The 24,153-nt window shown below is 36.9% G+C and overlaps 1 protein-coding gene across 1 annotated transcript; it reads left to right on the top strand.

Moving 5' to 3' along the window:
- The first annotated feature begins 8,559 nt into the window (after positions 1 to 8,559).
- On the top strand, positions 8,560 to 13,162 carry LOC145088945 (Transducin/WD40 repeat-like superfamily protein). The gene is made up of 8 exons (XM_079027440.1): positions 8,560 to 8,841; positions 9,162 to 10,328; positions 10,428 to 10,518; positions 10,611 to 10,768; positions 10,920 to 10,971; positions 11,468 to 11,547; positions 11,633 to 11,726; positions 11,873 to 13,162. The coding sequence occupies exons 2-8, from the start codon at positions 9,255 to 9,257 to the stop codon at positions 12,358 to 12,360; spliced, it is 2,037 nt and encodes a 678-aa protein (XP_078883566.1). The 5' UTR covers positions 8,560 to 8,841; positions 9,162 to 9,254; the 3' UTR covers positions 12,361 to 13,162.
- Positions 13,163 to 24,153: the final 10,991 nt, after the last annotated feature.

Genomic DNA, 24,153 nt, shown 5'->3' with positions numbered 1-24,153 from the left:
GAATAATTTAATTGGTTAAGAACAGTCAAATTATTCAAACGGGCCACAGTCGTTCATATGTTGGAAGTAGGTATGAATAAAGACTGTCATGAATTGGTGTGTGGATTGTCTAAAAGAGTATTAGACATAAGCAAATGTTTGCTGCAACGTTCATGAGTGCTTATGAATATGATTTGAGCATTGGATTAAACCCACGCTCACTTGGATCACTCCATGAATTGCATCACGAGTGATTGGTGAGACGATAACATCTTATATTCTTGACACCGAGATGTGTGAGTTGTATCTTGCAAATCGGTTGCACATTGATAATACGTAAACGCACTAGTAACTTGGTGTTATAAAACATATTGTAGCGTGTGATTTGGTTAGTGAGTGCAAGCAAGCATTGTATCAAAGTTTATCCGTTCCTTTTATCCAAAGTAGGATAAAAGCGATATCTTTGGGCCCCTCGATGATTTTGTGATGACAAACGTAAATGCTCGGCCGAGCTAGGGCTAATTTGATTTGTTCAATTAGTCAGTCGTCATAAATCGGAAATCGAGGTATAGTACAAAGAGAATGATTTGAAATCATATCTCATACGATATCTAGAATGGAGGAATATATGATCCCTTATCTAAGGACACGCGTATCTGATATGATCAGAGTTGACAACGGATTTGGAAAGCTACGATTGCAGATCAGGATCTGAAGTCATACGCAGAATAGTTATTAGACTTATCTAAGTGGGAGACTGTTGGATTAGTGTCTAAGTCCATAACTATTTTGGTATGTAGTTGACCCGATGGTGCATGGTCCTTTTGGGTTGCCTTCACCAAAGCAACTTGATTGGAGAGATAACTAGAGAGAGAGGTTATTATGATTTATTAATATGTTATAAGAATAATATATTAAAGGAGAAATCATATTTGTTTAATTAATATTGGTCAATAATTAATTAAGAATTAATTTTGTGGTCAAATGTAATTAATTAAACTAGAGGGGCTGAATTGTAATTATGTGATAGTTACAAAATAAGGTAAGGATTATCTTAAGGATAGGTTGGACGAATTTGAGGTGATAGGGCCTTAGAATTCGACCATGATAAGGATTCAAGGCTTATCTTATGGGTTGCTTGGTAAGCAAGCAACTATATAAGGATAAGGACTGAAAACCTATCTCTACACCTATATAAACCCCCTTTGGCTCATGATTTCGTCCAGACCTTCCCAAGGCTTCTTAGGGACGAAATCTTATACCTCTCCTCTCTCTTTATACCTTCTCCATTTTCTCTTGGTGTTTGTAAGCCATTAGAGGAGTGACACTTGTGACTCTAAGCCTTCCAAAGTCAATACAAGGAGATTTGGGATTGTTATTGCTACATGACAATAAAGGTAACATTATAAACCTATTCTCATGTTAATATGATTATTTGAATGCTAGAATTAGGGTATATAGTCTTGGATAACTTGCATGTACAATAGAGAAACCTAGATCCAAGCATTAGGGTTTGTATGAGCACATAACATGTCTTATGACCAAAACCCATCAATTTGGACGCAGGGGAAATAGTAGTACCCACCAGTTCGGGTGCAGCAGTGAAGATATGGGAATCCACGGGTTAGATTTCGGATTTCCCAAATGGTTCAGTTATGGTTAAGTCGGCGATTTGACAGTCGGATCGTCACCGTAGTTGTGAGATCAGAGTAGCAGTGGACCGTTGGGGTTCGGGTATGTTAAGGACTACCGTTAGTCTGGGAGCCATCATGTTGCTAGTCGTGGAATTGATGATGTCAGGATGTGACGTTTGGACCTGATCGGTGGATCGGGAGGTTGATAGAGCCACAGTGACAGGATAACTAGTGGAAACTAGTTCCAGAGAAAGATTCGTTCAGAAGTCATGGGAGTGACTAAGTGAGGAGTCTTTGGACTCCACAGTTGAGTTGGAACTCGGTGTTGCAGATAACCGATGAATGATTGGAGACCAGGAAGGTCTCAAGATATTTTGGGAAGCGGCCATAAGGCAAAGCAGTGTTTCAGACAGTTCAATGTTTCAGGCAGATCAGTGCTTCAGGCAGTTCAGTGTTCCAGGCAGTTCACTGTTTCGGATAGTTTCAGTGTTATGGATAGTATTAGTATTCGTGTTGGAATGCAAGTGCTGATAGTATAGTTGGTTGATTTGGAAATGGCAAGTCTCTCACAGCAGGGTCAGTTGAATCATCTGCCAAGTATAAGTGATCTGCGAGGATAATTAGGCAGGTAGCCTCTCTTTCAGGATGGAAGACTCGAGTTATTGGAATTCGAGTAGTCATATGAGAGATAAGTAGGCTGGTTCCGGCAGCAACGACTTAGTATGAGTGCCAGAGTGGATAGAACAGTTATAGATAGTCAAGGTATCTTCAAAAGTCGCTGGAAGCGACTAGGAGATTGCGATGGGGTGTAGTGACCGGTGGGAGTCCGGTAACCCAGATATCGGCAGATTAGTGGACCAGGGTGGTCTCAGTGCATCCGGTCGGCAGATGAGAGGCATCATAATTTTCAGTCAGCGGCAGTAGCGATAAAGGAAGTATGGTAAGAGGCAGCAAGTTGATAGAGGGTGTTACGCCTCTCACAGCAGGGTTGGATAATCTCAGAGGGGAGGGTTTTACTTTGTTGCACAGCTCTCGTATGAGTCTTAACCATTGCAGGGATGAATCTTTCACTCGAAGGATTGTCTGATCCATTCGCTGGGACGGGTGCTCAACACTAAGTTATGGAAACAAGAAGCATTTAGTATGTTCCAGCAGTAGTGATCAGCACTGAGAGTGGCTGGGGAGATGGAAAAAAGGGTTAGAGTCACCAGACAAGGTGTGGTGAGATAATTAGTCGTAGCGGACTTCGAGGACGAAGTCTAGTTTAAGTGGGGGAGAGTTGTAATGCCCTGTTCTAAAATATTCGTTTATGGAATTTCAGAGGCCAAGGCCACAGGCGTTTTAGTTCTTTATTAAATTTGGAGTTATTATTCGAGAAGTTTTCGGGCCGGGTTGTGTTGTTAGAAACGTAGGGTGTCTCGTCACCTTTCTGTGGATATAAAGTTCATCAGAATCGGATCAAGAATGAAAGACTTATGACACTTTGAAGATTTGGCAAGAATGGCCCTTATAGAGAAAAGTTTGCATGGAAGGCCCTAGATGCATGTTTGGAACATGCGTGGGTACGCCCAGCGTAATGAGGTAGCTTGGTCGTGGATGTCCAAGGCGTACGCCCAGCGTACGCTAAAAGTTATGAAACCCTAATTTCGGATTGGGCACTATATAAAGGACATTATGGTTCCAACCCTAGCCCCCATATGAGCCTTCCCAGCCTCAGAAGAAACCCTAGAACGTCCCTACCTTCATTTTATGAGATCTTGACCTTGGAGAACCCATTTTGGTGGATTAAAGCTTGGAAGCAAAGAGAAGAAGGTTGACAAGGAGGAACCTTTGAAGCTAGAGCTTGTAGATCTGGGATAAGTGCTTCATTTCAGACCTTGGCAAGGTAAAAAGTCTTGAGCTAGATGATTAACCTCTTAGATCTCTTTAGTACAAGTTTATGGACCTTTTTGATCCCAAGATTTGGACTTTATGACTTAAGCCTGTTTCTAGGACCAAGGCTGCCTCCCTTAGAGTCATATGAGTCCCATAAGCAGTAAAGTTCTGATCTTTATGGTCCAAATGAGTTCATGCATGAGTTAAGACCTTCTTTCATGGAATTAGAACATGGGTTCTGGAGTTGAGACTTATGTAAGTCATGGAAGCCATAAAGTAAGCAACTTCATGGATTAGGGCATGGAATAAGACCTAGATCTAAGTTTATGGCTCTTGAGTTGGAGTATTAAGCACTTAAATGAAAAGTGTCTTAACAGAATGAGTACGCCGAGCATAATTGCAGGTACGCCCCGCGTACTCTCTAGCAAGCCAGTACGCTAAGCGTACATTAGAGTACGCCCCACGTAGCGCAGTCAGTTGGGCTTATTGCATTTTGGGCCTCGGTGTGGGCTGAGTTGAGACTTAGGGTCCTTGGACCTTATTGGGCCATCAGAATTCAGTTGTTAAGGACCAAGGATTTAGCATTGGGATTGAGTAAGGTCCAATAAAGGGCTTTGGGCCCAAAGGAGCAAATTGGGCCATTAGTAGGGACATTGATGGGCTTAAAAGGAATTGAGGGTTTTTGGGCCATGTTGTGACCCATGCCATAGCCGGGGTAAAATGGTCATTTTACCCATAGGAGAATCCCTATTCTGAATTAGTATTTTATTTTCCCATGATAGCTGGGAAGCAGCCGGAGCAGTAGTTGGGGATTTCTCATTCAGGAGTTCAGCAGTCAGCATCACGAGGTGAGTTTTCCTTCAAGTAGGAACGGGTCTAAGGCCACAATACCGGCCCGTTTAGCTAGCAGTAGTTCCCGGACTTCGGTCTGATGCAGTAGTTAGTATGTTTGATGCATTCGTGGCTCAGACAGGATTTATGTGTTATGTGTTCCGGGCTACGGACCGATGCAGTATGCAGTATATGTGTGTTCATGCTAGTTGATATGTTTATGTTATGTTCTGTTCAGTTAGTTCCGGACTTTGGTCCGATGCAGGGGACAAGGTCCTAGTCAGTTTCCGGACTTCGGTCCGATGCAGGGGGCAAGGCCCCAGTAAGTCCGGACTTTGGTCCGATGCAGAGGACAAGGTCCCAGTCAGTTAGTTCGGACTTCGGTCCGATGCAGGGGACAAGGTCCCAGTCAGTTTCCGGACTTCGGTCCGATGCAGGGGGCAAGGCCCCAGTTAGTCCGGACCTCGGTCCGATGTAGTGGGCAAGGCCCAGTATGTGTTTTATATGTTATTGTATGGTATGTGGTAGTTTGGGGGAGCTCACTAAGCTTCGTGCTTATGGTTTTCAGTTTTGGTTTCAGGTACTCAGTTTTCAAAAGAGGAGCTCGGAGAGATTGCGGTGCACACACCATAGTCAGTTAGCCTGGGGAATGTTTTACTCTAATAATGAGATTATGTTTTGAATTTAATACTCGAAAGTTATGTTATGACTTATGATACGTTTTTATAAATATGGTTTTAGTAATGTTTTAAAAAGAAATTTTTAGTCATGATTTTTGGGTCGTTACACAGTGACATGTATCACTTTCTCGATCTGCGTGCCATTTTCTGACTAAAATGACATTTCTTATTTTTTTTTAAAACACTAGTTTAATGTCCAGGAAATTACAGTTTAGAATATGTAAACATATTTTCCTAACAAAAGACGTAACTATGTCAAAAACGTGTTTAAAGTAGTAAATCAGGTGTTTTCCGGTCTCAGTGTTTCGACTGAGTACGATCTTCGTTTTCAACGTTCTTTATATCCACAAAATCATATTTTTTTATGTTCTATCTGTTTGAAGTGTTATTTATACATAATAATACTTAATACATAAATCATACTTTTAATGCATTAGTTCATTACTTATGTATTGTGAATAATGTTTTTTCATCAACGATCTATATCCATCGAAGACTAAAGTGGCATTCTGAATGCATTTCTAAGTGTAAAACTTCAATTACATTAAAAAGGTGTGGAATATAATACATTAGGTCTATTATATAGTGGGTTCGCGGTGGTTTTGACAGGCAAACGGTGAGCTAATTTTACCCTTTGCCACACACCGTGACAACCATTGCTTTTTAAAGATCAATATTTTTGATCCAAATCGTTCTAGACCCAAAACAAACCCCCATTGGGGTGTTTTGCAACCACTAGGATTATGGATGAAGTTCATACCTCTTGGAACTCCAGAAAACTCAAGGAATACGATGATAAGGAAGAATGCCAACACGAGACCACAAATTTCACCAAAACATTCACTTGATCACTTCCAAACTCCAAAGAAAGAAGCTCTCACACAAACACACTCAATCTAGAAGTTATTGGCTGCAAATAAGGGTACAACACAAGATTTTAGGGTTAGTTTAGCTTAAAAAGTCCATAAGTTACAATTTATGCAATCAAAGTGTGTCAAAATGACCCCTAAACTCATGTATATGTTCAAGGTTCATTTTATTAGACTTTACCCCCATAAACCAACTTTAAACCAAAAAATGTTATTTTAAGAAAGGAAACTTAACGAAACACTAAACTCGTTAACCGTCGACGATTTGGGTCGTTACACCTCACGACAATTTGAGGCCCAAGCAAACTAAGAAATGGGACCCTTCACGATATATATATATATATATATATATATACACACACACACACACACACACAATAGTTTGGGATTCCCCGTCGTGCTAAGCAGGACCCAAGAGTATAATAAACAAATAATGAAAGTAAGTTGCTATTTCTACACTATATGTTCTCTTACAAATGCATTTTAATTGACATAACATATAAATAATGAATGAAAAAACTAATATTGCCTATTTCCCAAATAATTTCTAGTTTAAAATTGTTGTATTGTTTAATATGGGGAGCCTCAAGAGCATGAAAGAACCGACACAAATCTATACTAGTTGACATCATCGTATACAACCCACAAAAATAATGGGCTAACTATTCACAAACCATTCAAAGTTCTTGATTATCATTACTTCCCTTCAAATTTTCCAGAAATCCTGAAAGAATCAATAATCACAAATTGTTAATTGTTATTCATTAAGCAATATATAATCTATCAGTAGGGGTAGGGACTGCTCTTCCTTTCATGGTTGTTGGTTTAGTGCATTCTTTACTTTATCCTTGGCACGAATCACTTTAAGAAAAGAATATTAGATCCTTGTACATTAGCTTTTGATATACAAGGTGTAATAATGTTCTCCCAATTAACCCTTCTTCAGTTATCCTATAAGAAAAGCTAACTATAAATATTAAAACTTTAGGTTTTCTATTATATCTTATGGTTGAACATTCATCATGGGAGGTATCCTTGTGTTTACAATAACAACCGTTCTGAAAATTTTAATATAATAAATTCACAAACTTAAATTATCAACTACATATTGTAAATAATAATTGAGTGAAATATGAATCGATGGATCATACTTAAACCATTCTTACAATTCTAATATAGTAAATAAATGTGACCCAGTAAAATAACAAATTACCTTTCAGTCAACCTTTACTAATTCAAGAACCTTCAAGCTCCATCGATCTTGATGTTAATCACAATCGGTCTTTCAAAGCAACCTTATAAAGAACACAAAGACAAATGCAATGATAATAAATTAGTATTCCTCGATATGAAATATGAAAACCACGTCATAAATTAGAGGGGGAGAAAGAAATCGTCAGATAAAAATCAGAAAAAGAAGAAGGGTGATAAGAAATCGACAAATCGCATAAAAAGAGAAATCGAAGTAACTATTATTGGCTAGAGTCAGGAGAAGTGGAAGCGTTGCCGATGTAGTTGAAGCTTCCATAGAAATCGTTGATGAGCCTAGGAAATCAGAATTCACATTGCATACTTGTTGAAGCTACGTTTCTTACTCCGCTTCCTCAGTAATTAGCACTGGGTCTTGAACAAGTGGACCAGGCTTAAAAATAGTGGGCTAACTCAATACAACTAATAATAAAATGGGCCCTTTGGCATTTGGGGGTCCAGGACACTCGTCCAGCTTGCCCTGGCCCATACGCCCACCCTAGTAATACACATCAAAGCCTTGCAAAATGTTTTGTGTTGGATTAGATTGAAAAGAAAGGTCAATGATTATCAAATTGGAAGCTTATCAACTTTTACAATTATACATATTTAGTGACTAATTTTTATATGCAATCTACCATTCAATTTGTTCAAATAATACCAATATGATTGTCTAAATCCACTATACCCGGTCATATTGATATTTTTAGAATAATTTGAACAAGTTGAATAATAGATGGTATACAAAAAAACTTAATGATTAAATACAAATGTAAAAGTTTTGTTACATTCTTAAATCATTATCCCTAAATAAAAATTTAAGTAAATTTTCGGCTAGTTTTGAATTTATTTTATTTTTAATTTTTTTTAACAATAATGTTTTATTGATAAAATAAAATTTTGAAAAATAACAAAAATTTAATTAAAATTTTACTATTTGCGATTATATCTTATTAATAATGGAATATATTCGTTATTTAATAGACACTGAATAAAATGAAACAGAAAAAGTAATTTATTTTGTTGTCAGAAATAATATTGTAAGATATGATATTCAAAAGAGTGATCTTCATAGTAAAATTGTTGAGATCTTGAGAAAATTAAATCTAATTCGTTAAAATTTTTTGGAAGGTTGAAACTTTGATTGCGCCATTTAATCGAAACCGAAAAAAGCACAGAATTAATGCAACAGAGACAATGGAGAGGTATTTTTACAGAGAGAAAAAGAAAGAGGCGACGCAATTGTAGGGTATACCCCCTCCCCACAGACATACATTTACAGACCACCCCCTCACCTTCTCAGCCTACGCTATTTACTTCTACTACTTCTTCTTCTTCTACTTCTCTCCATTTCTCGTTTCTCGGTCCATTCCTTCACGAATATCAAGATCCTTCTCATTTATTCTTCTTCCCACTTCTCCTTCTCCCCCCCCCCCCCCCCCCCCCCCCCCCCTTTTTTTTTTCCCCTCAATTACCCTCTTTCCCCTTTGGATTTAACTCCCTTCTCCCCTTTCCCCTTTGCTTTGAGAGAGAAGAAAGGTATTTGATTATTGCTTCCCCACAAATCGATCATTCAGATTCATCTCCGCACTTCCTCCGATTTCTTTGTTTCACACAAACAAATCTTTCTTGGTTCGCTCCTTGTAACATATTTTCTTGATTGCATCAAAGGGCAAGTTTCAATTTTTGATCCCGGTTTCGATTTTGATGATTATGTAGTATGAGGTATTCCCTGTCGTCATCATTCTCCAAATGGGTTGCTTATACTATATACTATATAGTGTATACCCTGGTTCAATTATCAATGCAATACATGGATTTTGACTTTGATTCTTTTAAATATATGAACTTGTTTTTGGGGTTTCAAAGGCAGGTTCAATGGGCGTTGGATCTGGGATCCATGACAAATTGTTCATTTTTTTTTTAAAAACCTTGTCAATATGTTTATCTATTATTATTTTTTTATTGACAGTTATCCCTAGCTGATCTGGGTTATCGTGATTAATATCTCTTTTTTAAGGCTTTGATTCTATCTTTTTAATCAGGTATGTTTCTTGGAGACGGAACAAGGCACATTGCCTAGGGCTTAAAAAGTTGGTTTGTTGAGGTTAGGTTTCATGGGTTGAACACAAGGAACCATGGTTAGCTTAAACCAGGACGAAGAGGAATATCGATTTTTTGATGCCCAAGATAACATTGCATCCGTGTCTTATTCAGTTTCTAAAATTCACGACACTCCTACTCCTGCTTCTAACCATGATTCGGAATATGATGTTTGGGTCAGGACTCCAACAAGTGTTCAAGATCGGAAAAACCAGTTCCTTAAACATATGAGTTTGAGTTTAAGCTTGGATGATGAAATTCAATCAAACGAATCAGGGGGATTTGATAAAAGGATGATGGAGGCTAGTGATGCTGTGTTGAGAAGCCCTATTTACGAAGAAATGTCCTCAAGTACTTCCTCTGTTTCCGATTCGTCAAGAATTCTCGATTCTAGAGAGGATTTCGTTTGTAGAGGTAAAAAATTTAATTGCGGTAAATCATGTAAAGAAGAAGAAGAAGAAGAAGAAGAGGGGGGATGTAAAGAGAGTGATTCGCCTCCTTTGGTTCAGAAACTTGTAGAGAGACAAATCAAGGTTGCTGGCACAATGGCTAGAACGATGAACAGAGTAAAAAGTCAATGGTTGAGTAGATTACGGTCAATGACATGTGTTGTCGATCCCCATGGAAGTGGAAATGGAAGATGTGATGCCGATGGTCAGGTTCGCAGAACCAGGGTTGAACGAGTGAGAGTCCGCCAAAACAAGAAACGATTGAAAGAACTGTCGGCTGTTTTCATCGGGCAAGATATTCATGCGCATCAAGGTTCGATTTTGACCATGAAATTTAGTCAAGACGGGCGTTATCTTGCTACCGCTGGAGAAGATGGGGTTGTTAGGGTTTGGCAGGTTGTGGAAGACGATAGATCAAATGACATCGACATTCCCGATATCGACCCTTCCTGCTTATACTTCACCATGAATCATCTTTCTGAATTAGCGCCTTTAATGGCCGAAAAACAGAAGATGAGTATGCTCAAGAATCTGAGAAGAAGTCCGGATTCTGCTTGTGTTATTGTTCCCCCAAAAGTGTTCCGGATACTAGAGAAGCCCGTTCATGAGTTCCACGGCCACAATGGCGAGGTCTTGGATCTTTCATGGTCAAACGATAACGTGAGTAAATTATTCATTATTCATCAACCATCTCTACTCATAATAAAAGATTTATTGATTGATTGATGTTTTACATATTGGTAATGGTAATGATTGCAGCTTCTTCTATCTTCATCTGTTGATGAGAGTGTTCGTTTGTGGAGAGTTGGGATGGATGAATGCCTGAAAATGTTTCCACACAGTAACTACGGTATGTGAGTGTTGGTTTAGAAGATCAAATTAGTAATTGTTTATTTTTGATGTTTTAAAGCTTTAAACATGATATGAGGATATGAATGGCAGTGACGTGTGTTCAGTTCAACCCTGTGGATGAAAGTCATTTTATAAGCGGGTCAATTGATGGAAAGGTTCGGATATGGTCAATCGGGTCTTCCCAGGTTGTAGATTGGACAGACATACGAGAAATAATCACTGCGGTCACCTACAATCCTGATGGCAAGGTTGGTTTCGTTTGGCAATTTCCTGTCCATTAATTATATATATATATATATATATATATATATATATATATATATATATATATATATATATATATATATATATATATATATATATAAACGTCTTCTTTCCTTCCTTTATCTTTAATTTTAGGGTGGAATTATTGGATCCATGACAGGCTGTTGCCGCCTTTTCACTTTGTCAGGTAAGCTTTGCTTCGTTTTTGCTATATGCCATACATACTACATTCATATTTTGATATTTGATACCCACGACAACTTTAATGTAACAATGTTGACGCTCAATCAAATGTCTAAAATACCATTTTAGCAGGAGTTTGAGTTTGAGTTTGGTGGACCACATTCAATAATTAATAATAGGTGTAGGTGTTTTTTTTTTCTAATAAATATACTTTATCAATGGGCAAACTCATTCTAAATAAATTTACTGTATCTTTCCTTGAAAAATCTTGTGGGTTGTCTTTGGTTCAATGATTGATGATATAAAGATTGGGGTTTACTTGAATGTAAGGTTGTTTTCACATGGATTGATTGATATGTATATGTATAGATATAATATATATATGTATGTGGCTATGTGTTTGCTAGTACCGTATCCGATTTGAAGTTCTTTTGTTAGTTTAGTTGTGGGGCTGGCTTGAGGTTGCTAAAAAGATATCATTCTCAACTTTCTTGAATCAGATAATCACTTCCAACTTGAGGCGTCGGTTTGCTTAAATAGTAAAAAGAAGTCGGGTTGCAAACGGATAATTGGGTTTCAGGTTGATATTTATTTGGCAATTTCTTGTTTTTTTTTTGTGCTCATAATATAATTGAGTAATTACCATATTATCTTATTATCTGTAGTTCTGTCCACAAGATTCAACCAAAGTAATGGTGACTTGTGCGGATTCCCATGTCAGAATTCTTGACGGGACCAACGTCATTGGCAAATACAAGGGTGGGTTTGTCTTAGAATCTTTACTGTTTATTTCTTCTGTACTATCTATATATTTACAAGTCAGTCAGTCAGTCAGTCAGTAGTCATCAATGTTTTTTTTTTTTTTTTTTTTTTTTTTAATTTTTAATTTTTTGAAACCAAAGCAGGTCAACGAAATGCTGGAAACCAATTCTGTGCATCATTCACATCAGATGGGAAACACATAGTGTCAGCATGCGAGGATTCCAATATATATGTCTGGAACAACAACTGCAACCCGCAAGAAGAACAACAAAAGACGGTTAAGTCGTTTGAGTGCTTTTCGAGCGATGCCTCGGTTGTGTTGCCATGGTCGGGTCTGAAAGTGAGCAGTAGAAGCTCATTGTTGCCATTTTCTTCACCGAGTTACTTCTCACTGGGTCACGAGTTCTTTCTAGAATCGATTCCAAAAGGATCCGCAACTTGGCCTGAAGAAAAGCTTCCAACTTCCAATCAACCTTCTGCTGCTGGTTTATGTAAATCTCAATACAAGTTTTTCAAATCTTCTTGCCAGAGCTCTGTTGGGTGTCATGCATGGGGTCTGGTTATTGTTACAGCAGGCTGGGATGGCCATATCAGATCATTTCTCAACTATGGCTTACCAGTAACCCTTTGAAATTTATTTTTTTTATTGAGGGGGGATAGGATATAGGATATATGTCCGGTGGCCCAGGAAGGAAGAAAGTGAGTGATCTGACGGGTGGTTGGGTGGGGGTGGATATGGTCTGTTTGTGGGACCCGACTGGTGCTGGGGCTGGCGCTCACCTCTTCCATTTGTTGTTTAAAAATGGGATGAAGAAGATTCAAGAGTGTTTGAAGGGAAAGGAAGGGAAAGGGGTGGTTGTGTTTATGGTTTCATTTTAGGGGGGTGTTAAATTTAAAAAGGGAAGTCCCTCCCATTTATGGTATGGTGTTTTGGGGAGTTGCGATTGATTGATTGAGTTTTGTCTGCCATTTTTGTACAACCTGGAAGTGGGCTCCAAAAACTTAATTTTTCAAGATATGGGCAGCAAAGGCCATTTTCTGTGCTCTTATTATTATTATTATTATTATGGCTCTGGCTCTGGCTCTGGCCCTTTCAGTTTTAATTTTTCTTTTATTTGGTTCTTGATAAGGTTACAGCCAAATGCCAAATTCCAAAAACCAACCTCTTTCTTTCTTTATCTTGGTACAAAGTTGAATTCTTTTTCTTCCACACTGACATATGCTATAGCGCCAAAGGGGTAATACCGTCTTTTCAGTTACCTAACCAACTTGAAAGGCCATTATTGTGCTCATCATCTAGTCATTATTATTATTATTATTATTATTATTCTGTCTTTTTGAGTTATTTATCAGGGACAGGGATGCCTTATTTTTGTTATAGTGATGTATATAATTTGACCATGTATTTAAATTTTAATGGCTTCTTTACGTCATGATTTGTCTCCAATCCACGATTAGAAAATGGATATAAATACATAGTCGCTTTCATGTGTGAATCACCCCATTACCATCCATAGATGGTTGCCGACAATTCTATATTTTTCTTAAATGATTTTCCATAAAATTGTTGAGATATTTACTTTCACTATCAGGCTCAGGCCCATTTCATGTAAATTGTTTTTATACGAATTTGGACGGCATTACATCTCTTTCAATCAGCTTAGGTGTTTTCTGAAAAGAGAGACAACACCTTCTTCATTAGTCAAACATACGGCCTCATTGATTTTATTGTATTGTGTGTATTATGTTAGTCACACCAACTTTAATTCGTTTGGTTACCGCTATGCTTCCATTAGAAAGGTTGACTTTTTTTTTTTTTTTTAATAATTATATTTTAAGATTGCAAATATTTTAACATGATAAGGACCAAATATAAACTTGATCTATTTAAATATATTCTTTTTGAAGTTCGGCAAGACCCGTAAGTAAATACAAAACCGGTTGGCTTGAAATAAAATATAGTGCCAAGAACTGAATCTGCTTCTAACCCATATTCGTTTACGAGTTTTCGGCTTTTCCCAATAAGTGTTTGTCATATTTTGACCTCATATTCTTGGAGGCAAGTGAGACTGGAGGCCCAGATATTACTGTTTGTCATATTCTGAGTTCTGACCCGTATTCGTGAAGACAATAAGAGACCAGAGGTCCAAATATTGTGAGATAAGCCCTATTAAATATAAATTTCATAATTATGTTAATCAGGAAAAGTGTATATCATATTTTGACCAGGTTTTAATACGAGTTCATGTTACTATCGATTAACAGCATTAGTTGCCAGTCTCATTCCCGTTCCCCAATGTTATCGTACTACACATCTTGTTCCTTAGTCCTTTTGGTTTGGATTTTGCTTATTCTAATGAAGGTGTTGAGGTTTAGATACAAGATGAACACGACGGTGAGAGCAAACCAAATCAAAACACCAGTGATGGCAAGCCGTTTAGAAGATGGTGTGATGTTGGCATAATATTCTTTGCCATAAACATGAGGTTCACATGTTCATTGCCGGAGAGGGACGACGATCAGATGTTAGAAACTTATGGGGTTGAATTTTGAAAAACCAAGAATCTCGATATCTCAAGGATTGTTTAAGACCACTTTTCGTATTAATATTTATCCCCATACATGGATTACCGTGTAATTCAACTTTGGATAAATTGTGAGAAACACTCGAAGTTATAAGCAAAAAAGTAGGTTTTTGAAAAGTATATATGGATTGTTTGATTTCGTAAAAGAATTCCAAAAAATCAAAATTTGAGTATATGTACTCCTATAGTCCTATATTCGAAATTTGGATAAGATCAAAAAAAACCGTGGAACTTGCAATTAGAAAACAACATATGGAAAAACCGTCAGACAACTTAAGTTGTCTACCAAAGCTTCCTAGACAGATCACTTGGGTTGTCAAACAACTTGGCTATTTGGCAATTTGAGTTGTTCCTAAGAAGACCCAAACTTATCTGTTTTTCAAATTTTCTTCATCATAAGTATATTTTCCAATGCATCTTAGGTCCAAAATTTTGTAGAGGTTTTGGGGAGTTGCCCGTCAACCCTATTTGCAGAACCATTGCCATGGGGATTTGCCCCATTTGACACTAACCTTTCGTCGTGTTCAAGATTAAACTCGACCTATATACAAGTATGTAGTATGAACCACCTAACTTATATTATTGATCACAATATAAACCTTCATTTATATACAAGTTTGTAGTATGCACCACCTAACTTATATTAGATCACAATTGGATTTAATTATCGTATATTTATTTTAAATATATTAGAAATTAGCATTGGGAAAGGAAACAATTTGATTCTTGGATTCACTCGGAAGATTATCATTCTCGACCATCAGAATTGGTCAATAATATAGAATGGTGTTCAGTCTCTTCTTCACTAATGTTTTCGGAGTAAAAGGTGGCGATCAAATAAATTTAATGTCACAAATTAATTTTTATCTTTTGACTTGTTGAAAGTAGCCATATCCTATCATTCCCATGTATGAAAGTTTGAATTTGGTTGTTCAACAAAGTATCTTCGGTTCTTACTCTTACGCATTTATTAGTTAGCCTAATTAGGTGGTAAAAAATTACAATTATTGAAGTATTGTATTATGTTTTTTAACATCGTCTTAGAAAAAGTTAAACCAATAAAGTAAACTGAACAATCTTTTAATTTAATGTTCAAAATCTTTTTTTGTGAAAACCGCTATAAAAACCCATGTATAGTATTAGTATATGCATGCTTGCATAAATAATAAAACCATAAGCAAGTCTTTTCCCCTTTGTCTTTTACAAGCAAATTAACACCATGGCTTCTCTTTCTTCATCTATGATGGCGATCTTGAATGTTATGTTCATTTTCACATTGGTATCTTCTTCTGGCTATGCCCGACCTTTTATTTCTCCAAGATCAGGGCCGACAGATACAAATATTCAAAACTTGAAGGTGGTGGAAGATCATGAATCCGATATCAAGAATTCAGAATCATCTCAGGAATTCTCATTCGACTTCCCTTTTTCTCAAGATCCGTTCCAATCCCCACTTCCAAATTTTCCTTTTCCGAAGATACCCGGCTTCCCTTTTCCAAATCTGCCTCCTTTCAATATCCCAGACATCCCTACCATTCCTTTTCCTGCACCTCCGCCCATGTAATTATAGTCAAGTATTTCAGGATATGTGATCGGTAAAGCTATTAGATTTTTATAGGCGTTAAAGTAACAAAATGTTTATAACATATGGTTATGTCTCATGTTAAAAAAACCACATCGTAACATTAAATTAATGATACTATATAATATTAGTGAATCTGTGAATGTTGTGATAAACATGAACTGTTTTTTATACGTAATTTTTTTGCTTATTTGCTCATGCTTATATAATATTTAGTGAATATTGTTATAACCATGCATGGTTGAGACGAGTAAAACTGACTGGTATAAAATAAACAACATAACCAAAGTAATTGTATGAACTATATTACAAAAATATATAGAAACAAACAGGCAATTAGAATTTGTTAAACTAGCATTTAACATAATGTTTTTAAAACAAATTCATCCCATTGTTGGACATTTGTTTTTCAAGATACAACAGCTAAAGACGGTTCTTCAAGACTCTCTAAACCAAGCAAAACCCATATGCTATCTTGGTAGAAGCAAGAAACACAACACTAGAGGGAGAGGATGAGATGTTTTAAATATGATTTCTTGTGTCTATATACAGGGCCGGTCCAAACATATATGAGGCCCGGGGCGAAAAGAAAAAAAAGGCCCTTCAAAGACAAATATAATAAAGATTCAAAAAAATATCATTTATTTTTCAATATAGACGTGTTCAATTAGCAATAACAAACAAACTAAATTGTTTATCTTTTGAGCTAAATTGAGTTTCAACCAACTTTAGGCCTTAAAAATCATTTAGGTAATATATATATATATATATATATATATATATATATATATATATATATATATATATATATATCTCATAAATTTTGGGTCCCCTGGAGTCGTGGGCCTTGGGCGGTCGCCCGGGTTGTCCACCGTCTGGACCGGCCCTGTCTATATAGTTGGAGAGGAGGTGTCTTTATACATTAACTTTGTAAATGACAACGATAAAAAATGAATTAAATACCGAGATTGTAATCGACGAGTATCTAATTCTTGTTTTAACGGGTTTTAAAATTGAGATTTTAGTTATGGAAAAAAGATTTACAACGGAAATCCTAGCAAGGGGAAATATGAGAGCAAACTTTATGTATGAGGAATATCACAATATTATGTCCAACCAAAATTGTGTTCTTGTCCTTAGACCTCTCGAGGTCAAGGTGGTACGTTATATGTGGCTTTTCCGCCACAAGTTTCACACAAGTGGTTCTTTGGCTAGTTACAAGGCTTGTCTGGTAGCCAACAGACGCAATCAACAACCTATGATAGATTGTGATGAGACATTTAGCCTAGTTGTTAAATCGGTAACCATAAGTATCATTATCAGCCTTGTAATGTCTCGACATTGACACATTCACCAACTCGATGTGAAGAATGTTTTTCTTCACGACCACCTACATGAGACAATCTATATGTATCAACCTCCTGGTTTTCGTGACCCTTACTAGATCATGTTTGTCTATTAAAACGCTCTCTCTACGGCCTCAAGCATGCCCACTGATCATGGTGCCCTCATTTTGATCAGTATTCAATTCATATATGTTACCAACATACTCGGACGTACTCATATTTGTTTATACGACACTCTCAACACTATATCAGATATCTTCTTCTATACGTTGATGACAACATTTTGACAGCCTCTTCTATCACTTTTCTACAACAAATTATAATTAAGTTGGGACACGGGTTCATTATGACAAATATGGGTGCTTTCAATTAATTTATGGGTATATTTGCCGTCTGATCTTCTACACATATTTTTCTATTTTTTTTTAAAGAAGTATGCAATTGAGCTTCTAGACCATGACAACATGCCCAACTACAACCCAACTCGCACATCTGCAAATCTAGTTTACAAACTAGATTCCACAGTTACCCTAATTTTAGACCCCACTTTATATCATAGTCTCGTCGGGGTTCTTCGATACCTTACTTTCACCTAATCAAATATTACTTTTGTTTTTCAACATATATACTTATACATTCACTATCCAAGAGAACAACATCTTAATGCTCTAAAGTGTATTTTACACTACATCGACGAAATGATTTCTTACGGTTTACAACTTCATGTATTACCCTCCATTGGCCTCATAGCTTACTCGGATGTCAGTTGGGGGGGGGGGGGGGGAGGGGTCAACCAATCAGACACTCCATTTATGGTTACTTTGTTCTTATAGGGGGTAACCTGGTCTCATGGTCCTCCACACATCAGGGGGTTATATCTTGTTTGAGTGTGGAAGCCAAATACAGAGGGATCGCTAATGTTGCAGCTAAAACTAGTTGACTCATAAATATCTTTTGTGAAATTCATAAACCAATGAACAAAGCCACTCTTGTTTATTTTGATAATGTAGTGCAGTGTATAAGTATTCCAATCATGTTCAGCATCAAAGGACGTAACACATCGAGATTGACATTCACTTTGTTCGGTACAAACTTGTCGTTGGCCTTGTTTGAGTTCTTCATGCTCAATCATCATCCCAGTATGCCAACATACTCACAAAATACGTGCCAATATCACCTTTTTACAACTCCAAAGACAGTTTGAACGTTCGACAACATCACAAACAAATTACGGGGATGTTAAATATAATCTTCTTTCATGTATTTATTTGTGTACCACTATTTTTGTATAGGATTGTATAAACTTACCTTATTATGAAAGGCACATACCTTTGTAATGTTGGATTAAGGTGTCTAAGCTCATAACTAAATTGACATATAGTTGTAATTAGAAGCAAAGTCCTTTTGGGTTGCCCTCATAACTAGTAACCGAATAGAATGTCATTGGGATAGAGAGGATAATTTATTAATATATTATATGATTAACATATTAATTGGAGATAACAATAATTAATTAAGAATTAATCAGAATTAATTTGGATTTAATTTTGGGTTAATTAGAATTAATTAAAGGTGTGATGACTTAAGTTATAATTGTTCAAGAGTTGAACAAGGAAGGATTCTATAACCTTCCTTGATGGGATAGTTTTGAGGAGTTGAACAAGGAAGAATTAATTAGGGTTTCTGTAAGCCTCTGGAAGATAAGGAAACTGGATAAGCACCCGAATTTGAAATATTGCTATATATATATATATATATATATATATATATATATATATATATATATATATATATATATATATATATATATATTCAAGATTATGGTTTCTAGGGTTTTCCTTTCAGCTATAAATATGACTCCTTGGGTGCTTATTTTTCCCACCGCTTCTACCAAAAGGATAGTCGATTTTCTTCTTTGCTCATCCTATTTCCTCTTGTCTTCTAGTTGCTAGGATTTAGGTACAAAGCATTAGAGGCACTAAGTTTTTGGTGCTAGCTCAATGAAGTGAAAAGGAGGGAATCAAGATATCTATTTGCTATAATAGATCAAAGGTATGTAAACCCCAAGTCCTTGTTTTGGAATTTTGCTAGGGTTCATGTTAGTTTTTTTAATTCAAAGTATGTTGCCTTCAAGGTGTTGAGACTGCAACACATGTTTTCCAAGATTGATTAATTTGGGGTGCTAAGGAGTCAAAAGTTTGATGATTGGATGCAAGTGAGAGTGTTTAGATGTGAAAGGAGGTACCCTGGATGCGATTGGATGTGAATCAAAGTGTTTGGATGTGAAAGGAGGTAGCCCAGATGCGATTGGACGCGAATGAGAGTGTTGGATGTGAAAGGAGGTACCCCGAATGTGATTGGATGCGAATGAAAGTGTTGGATGCGAAAGGAGGCACTCATGATGCGATTGCATATGAATGAGAGTGTTGGATGCGAAAGGAGGTACCCCGGATGCGATTGGATGCGAATGAGAGTGTTGAATGTGAAAGGAAGTACCCTAGATGCGATTGGATGTGAATAAGAGTATTGGATGTAAGAGGAAGTACCCTGAATGCGATTAGATGAGAATGAGAGTGATTGGGACGTGGCTTTTTAATGATCTATACTGGGCGTACCTAGAGTACGCAGGACGTCGAGCCACAACATTCAAACCCTAATTTTTAAGGTTTAAACCATATTTAAAGGACTTTAAGTCCTTGAGGTCTTCCTTATTTTCTGCCTGCACATCCCACACCGGTCATTTCAAAACCCTAGCCCCATTTGTGAGAGTTTAAGGCCTTAGTGTGGTTCTTATGTGTTCTTGAGGAGAAGAAGTCCACTAAAGAGAATTTGAGGAGCTTCAAGCCTTGTTGATCTGGAACTTTCATCTCTCTAGCAACCTCCAGAAGGTATAAAGTTCTGAACTGGATGGATACTTCATTAGATCTATCTAGTTCTTTATTTTTTTGTGACTTTTGGTCCCATAATATATTAATATTGTATATTTGAGTTTGGCATAACTCTAGACCAAATGAGTTGTCCTTTCAGACATTTTTAAGCGTTTATAGTCATAAATATGATAGGTTTTATAGGTTACAAGATAATATGTGGCGGAAAAACTTAACCCTAAGTTCACATGCAACCTATTGGATCTAAGTTTTCTCTATTGATTGCAACAAACAATTTAAACATCAAGAATCCTAGGAATACTCTACTATTTTTGAAAATACCAAGAGGTTTTTAGGGTTTACATACCTTTTGATTATTGTGGTAAATAATCAAACACTTCCTTGTTGAACAAGCTTCAAAAAGCAAGAACCAGAAATCTCGTGCCTCTGATGGTTTGTACCCAAACCCTAGCAATAGAAGACTTAAGAGGATAGACGAGGTAGGAGGTGATTTTTGGCTTTTTTCTCTTAAGAAGGAATGACCAAAATTATATATCATATAAGGGGTTTATATAGGTGAGTAATGAGTCTTAGATAAGGCAGGTTTCCTTAGACAACCCTTATCCCTTTTCTTTCTCTCCAAGGCTTCCAAGAAGCCCTAGGAACCTCCAAAATCATCCCCCTCATGTGGGAAGATTCTAGAATCCTTCAACGCTCAACTTTTGAACATTATCACATTTAGTCCCTATACTTTTAATTAATCCAGTTAATTCTAATTAATTTCTTATTAATTATTAATTAAACAATACTATTTCTAATAAATATGTTAACCTCATAATATATTAATAAATTATTTATTGTTATTTACCAATCTTATAATAAACCAATAAATCAATCTCTCTCTCTCTCTCTCTCAAAAGGACTTTGCTTTCAATTCAAGTATATACCAATTTAGTTATTAGCTTAGACACTTAATCCAACAGTCTTCCACTTGGAAAAATACTAGAGCCTTCTTTTAAAATCTCACTCTGGTTACTTTAGGAAAAAAAAAGTGAAATGTATGCTAATCAATGAAAACACACATCATTGTATATAAGTCGTTAGTGGAACGTGTGTGGCTAACCGGCATACTAATTTGGGACCATAAAGTTAAATTGATGGAACAACTCAAAAATTATCATTATTGAAGGAGTGTGTATGTTTTACCAACACATCAATTTGGGATGATAAATGACATCGAGGTTGTCGAGCGGGTTTGCATGGTTATTCACATCTTGTTTGTGATCATCGATATCCAAGTCACAAATTGAAGAGAATAATCTGATATTAAACATGCTATTGATATCACTCAATGAATTTCAAACGATCTAGAAATTTAATATTTGATTGAAATTGGTGAATCCTTTTACCTACCTTAATAAATTTGCAATTAGATTACAACATCCCTCTTCTTAAATGTGAATTGTATTTTGGATCCCACCCTTGAATACTAAATTGGGTTAAAATATTAAGGATTCATATCAACTAACTAAAACTATCTCTCTTATTATAGATGTTTGTAAATGATGACGCTATTGCTGCTCGAAACTCCACTCAAAACTCCAACTTCACTCTCTTGTCAATTTTGTCAACAAAAAAAAGAAGCCGACAGGTCCTAACTACATGGCCTGGATGCGAAATTTGAAGATGACTCTTCGTTACAAGAACAAAGAGTATGTTCTCGAGAAACCATCTATAAAAAACATCATGACGACATCAAGAACAAAGAGTATGTTCTTGAAATCGATGAGTCGACTTCTACTTCAGATGAAATAACTTTCTATAAAAAAAACATCACGACGACACCACTAAGGTCGCTAGCACAATGGTTGCAACTATGGAACCTAAGCTGTAGAATTTTTGTGAGCACTACTGGCCATATGAAATGTGCCTTAATCTGTCTGAAAAGAGTCACAAGAAGGCAAGACAAGAACACTATGAAGTGGTCAAGTCTCTTATGGCGTGCAAGTTGAAGGAAGGAGACTCTGTTTGCACTAATGTGCAAAGAATGCAGAGATGTGGATTAGATGGAAAAGGTCAATGTGTCGTTTGACAGAGATTTATCCATTGACACGATCCTTAACACTTTACTTCCTAGTTATGATTAGTTTATATTTACTTGTCAATTAAACAACACGAAGACAACATTGACCCAACTACACAACTTGTTGCAAACTACTGAATCGGGAATGAAGAAAAATCATGTCCATTCTATTATAAGCGCTCATGTCCTGGCCATTGGTCAAAACAGAGGAATGAATAGGAAGGCATCCTGCCAATAGAATTAGAAGGGCAAGTCCCATGATTGAGCGTTTGGAAGTGAGTCTAAGATAAAGCCTTAATTTGATGTTCATGTTATTAGTGACCCAAAAGAGGCCACTTGCTTTCATTGTGGCAAAAAAGGGCATTGAAGAAGAAACTTCCCAAAGTACCTTCAAGAGTTGAAAGAGGGTAAGATCAAGCCAACTGGCTCCTCATCAGGTACATATACTATTCATATCAATAACACACATTTTTTTATGGCTGGCTCCTTGATACAGGATGTGGTTTTAACATTTGTTCTGATAAGCAGGGTGTTAACGTATCCCTCAGAGGGGACGTCAAAAAGAGAAGTCAAAACTAGTACCGAGCTTGGCCTGAGCTGAACTCAGTTGGACCAAGTCCGAAGCCAAGGTCGGGCCTTCGCCAACGCGAATGACATAGGCGCGACAGTTATGGTGCAGAGTAGAACTATAATCTCCTCACCAAGGGATAACATCCTGGCAAGCGTGGGACCATTCAGAGTGTCCCACATGCTCGTTAGATGATAGCCACGATCTCTGTAATAACTGAAAGATACTCCTTTAGCTAATGAGGAGAGGATGCAAAAAGGACATGACGAAGGATCTTCTAGTAAAAGTCCGCCACGTCACGCCCCGCGAAGGAATGTCCAACAAAATCAGTCGAGGTCCACATGCCTATGGAACCAGGTATAAAGGGATCCTTCTTCCTTGTGAAGGAGGACTCTCTTTCCAGTGAATATTTTTTCTCTTCTATGAGAACAAACACTAACTAGATTGTCGGAGCTTCGTTCGGGAATCCCTCCCGGACGTCAACTACCGATTTACTTTCCATTTTTAAACTATGATATCAGAAGAGGGCATCTACACTAAACCCACCGACAATCTCAGCACTACCATCTCCAACATATCACAACATCTGGCACCATCCGGGCGTATCTCTAGAACGATACTCTCACAAAACAAATCCACAGAGCAACAATGGCAGGTGAAATCCTAATAGTGTCCGGAATACTAGAGAAAAGTCTGTTGCATCCGATGCACTCACTAGAGGGAGGACTGTTGGATTAGTTGTCTAAGCCCATAACTATTATTGGTATGTATTCAACCTGAGAGTAGCATGGTCCATTTGGGTTCCATAACACCAGGACAATTTGTTAGGATGGACTCTTGAGAGAAGGTTATATATGATTTATTAATATATTATAAGTTCTAATATATTACTATGAAATCATATGTTTTAATTAGTATTGATCGAGAATTAATTTAGTGATCAAAAGAGACTAATTAAATCTATGGGGACTAATTATGGTAATTAGATATATTTATGTGTGTTGGGCTTATGATCCATGTTGGACCAAGTTTATGTATGGGCACATAAAGAGTTGGGCCACATGAACCATGGATCATAAAACCCATGGGTATGGATTTGGGTTAAACCCATGACCCTTGGAATCCACCATATAAATATGATGCTTCATGACCAAAAACGCGTGCTTCTTTTCTTAGAGAAATATGGAGGTGTTTTGGTGCATGGAATTCTCTCACAAGTATCATCCTTTGTTCTAGGTGAGTTGTCATTCCATTTGAGGTGCAACACTTGGGGCACTAAGTTCTTAAAGGCCAAGTATTTCTAGCAACACAAATACATCAAGACTTCAAGCCACATAAAAGGTATGTTACTCTAACTAGTATCTTGTATTATTTATGTCAAATTGCATGCTAG

Source organism: Lactuca serriola, chromosome 2 (assembly GCF_051521515.1).
Source record: "Lactuca serriola cultivar US96UC23 chromosome 2, Lser_US96UC23_V15, whole genome shotgun sequence".
Taxonomy (NCBI): Eukaryota; Viridiplantae; Streptophyta; class Magnoliopsida; order Asterales; family Asteraceae; genus Lactuca; species Lactuca serriola.
Note: the sequence above shows the minus strand (reverse complement) of the source record. Positions and strands in the feature narration are given on the sequence as shown.

Coding starts and splice junctions, on each gene's coding strand:
- LOC145088945 (XM_079027440.1), top strand. CDS start 9,255: ATGGTTAGCTTAAACCAGGACGAAGAGGAATATCGATTTTTTGATGCC. Junction 10,519..10,610: donor GTTTCCACACAGTAACTACG/GTATGTGAGTGT, acceptor TATGAATGGCAG/TGACGTGTGTTCAGTTCAAC. Junction 10,972..11,467: donor CCGCCTTTTCACTTTGTCAG/GTAAGCTTTGCT, acceptor TTCTTGAATCAG/ATAATCACTTCCAACTTGAG.